The 2,488-nt window shown below is 38.7% G+C and overlaps 1 gene segment (V, D, J or C); it reads right to left on the reverse strand.

Moving 5' to 3' along the window:
• Positions 1-226: 226 nt before the first annotated feature.
• Positions 227-1,774, reverse strand: LOC139661772 (Ig kappa-b4 chain C region-like). The segment is given in 2 exon segments: positions 227-759; positions 1,601-1,774. A coding segment is annotated over 1 exon segment (261 nt).
• Positions 1,775-2,488: the final 714 nt, after the last annotated feature.

The following is a 2,488-nucleotide window of genomic DNA, read 5'->3' on the forward strand; positions in this document are numbered from 1 at the left end:
TGCTGAGTGCAGACTGAGAGCAGTAGCAGAGATATGTGAGAAGAGAATTACATAATCCCATTTTTTCCTTCTCAGATCATCACCAGCATTTATAAAATCCTAGCAAATTTACAAGGAGACGAGTTCAGTCTCTGTGGATTTAATGAAACCACTGTTACCATTAAGATAGCATCATAAGACATCTGTTATTTTTATAATAATATCCATGGAAACAACTGACTGGGTGAAAAGATCTTTATTGTCTTAACATATCAAGAATAGCGGCTTTACTGCAATCAAGAAAACATTACTATTTAAACATGTAATGACTCTGGTGAGAGAGAGAGAGAGAGAGAGAGAGAGAGAGAGAGAGAGAGACTACAGTGCTGAGTGCAGACTGAGAGCAGTAGCAGAGTAAAATTAGTAGCAGACGTCCCAGTGAGTCAGGTCAGGACTGGGAACACTGGTCTCTCCTCAGTGTCTCCGAGAGCGGAGACTGGGAGCCCTGGGTGGCCTCACAGGTCACAGAGCCCACCTTCCCCCACTGGTCTGCAGGGAGCCTCAGGGTGCTGCTCCAGCTGTAGCGGCCGTCCTTCTCCAGCACCCCGGGGCTCCTGCTCTCCTCCCAGCTGCTGCTGCTGCTGCTGCTGCCGTCCACCTTCCAGGCCAGCCTCCAGTCTGAGGGGAAGCCCTTGTTGGCCAGGCACATGAGCGTGGCCTTCCCCTGCAGCAGCTCCACGCTGGAGGGGGGCAGCACCGTCAGGGTGGGACGGACATCACCTAGGAGACACCAATCAGCTTAGAGGACAGGAAGGCTGCGGCTGTCAATCGATCACCAGGCGCTTTGACACCTTTACTGTGTGAGAGTCCATTTTCCCCTTTAAGGAGTTTCTGTCAGATGCTTTTTATGCTCCACCAGTCACTCACTCACACATTGTTTCACTTCCCTTTAAGAAGCCTCTCATGCATATCAGCACAGAAAGAGTCCTCATATGACCAGGAATATATCAAACTACAAAATAAAGGAGCATAGTTTTGGATACATTTTAAAATTTCTTATCTAAATCAGCAAACATTTCTAACTGTATTTTAAATTAAACTAGAAACTGGAAAAATTGCAAACAAATTGGATTACAAATACATTTTTAAATAGGATTTTTTTCTTGAGATTTGTTGAAACATAACTGTGTTTCTGTAAAGTATAAGCAAAAAAAAAAACATGACCATAAAATTAGAAAATGTCAAAATAGCTTTTGAAACCGGACGCCTACTGGAAGCGACAAAATAACAGATTTGTCTACATTTTCAAATAATCGCAAGTTGTCAACAATCATTTAAGTGAAAACTGAATATTAAAAAGCAATTTTGGAAAGAAGTAATTTATCTTTTCTCAAGGTCAAGTTGTTGACTTTTTACAGTATGTCTACAACGTGTAAAAAAAAGTGTAGTAAAGCAGCTGTAAGTTAGACTCCATGGTTAAGGAGAGACACAGAGAAAAGAAAGCTATCTATAAGTGATGTAAGTCAACACACTGGATATTTATATCTACTTCTAAAATTCAGACACAGGAATAAAAGCCTTAATAAATAATATGATGTTTAAAATTTGTGCAAAAACTTACTTCCAATATCCAGTCTGGTTCCTCCACCAAAAGTCCACCACAGTGATACAAACTCATTGAGCCGCTGTACAAAAACCTCTCACTCTAGAGAGACACGGCTCTCTCACTTTGACAGACAAAACTAAAACTACAAGTCCTCAAATTGCAACATTAAACTAATTGTTATTAATATATGTTTTCTGCTCTGGCCCAAGACTTATAATAATTAGATTAGTCATTTTGATTGCATTTATGAAAGTGTGTTTTCATTGGTGAGAGAAAATGAAAAAAAAATTATAGATTAACATGGAAAGTAAAACAATTTGCTCTCTAAATTTCATTGCATATACAAGAAATTCAAATGTAGCTAATGGATTAATAAAAAATTAGATAGATTAATTTATGTACTTACTTCCAACATCCAGTCTGGTTCCTCCACCAAAAGTCCTCCACAGTGATACAAACTCATTGAACCGCCGTACAAAAACCTCTCACTCTAGAGAGACACGGCTCAAACAACAAACTCACCAAAATCACTCTCAGTTTGTAAAATCTTGTTAGTTGACATAATAACTAGAAAAAATATCAAACTATGTCACACATTTCCAACATTTGTCACTTTTGGTTTATATATTTTTACATTTATTATTTTATTTGGTAGTGATATTTATTTCTCTAGCAGAAAACTTAAAAAACACAGAAACATTTGTTAAAAGGGACTTTTTTAATATATCCAGCCAAGACTAGCTTAGATCTATTCTTAGTCAAGAGTTTGGTAAATTGATTGATCCATTTAGGAACAGCATGATCAGAGTAATCCAAGTCCCTGTTGGAGTCAGTCAGAGCATTTCCATAGAGAGCCACTTTGCATCAGCAGCACCATGCTCCAGTGCTCTGGGAGAGTTTATA

The sequence above is a fragment of the Centroberyx affinis genome, unplaced genomic scaffold (genome assembly GCF_046629955.1).
Source record: "Centroberyx affinis isolate AG114_WGS23_722 - 3 ecotype Tasmania unplaced genomic scaffold, CSIRO-AGI_Caff_v1 ptg003614l_1, whole genome shotgun sequence".
NCBI classification, from domain to species: domain Eukaryota; kingdom Metazoa; phylum Chordata; class Actinopteri; order Beryciformes; family Berycidae; genus Centroberyx; species Centroberyx affinis.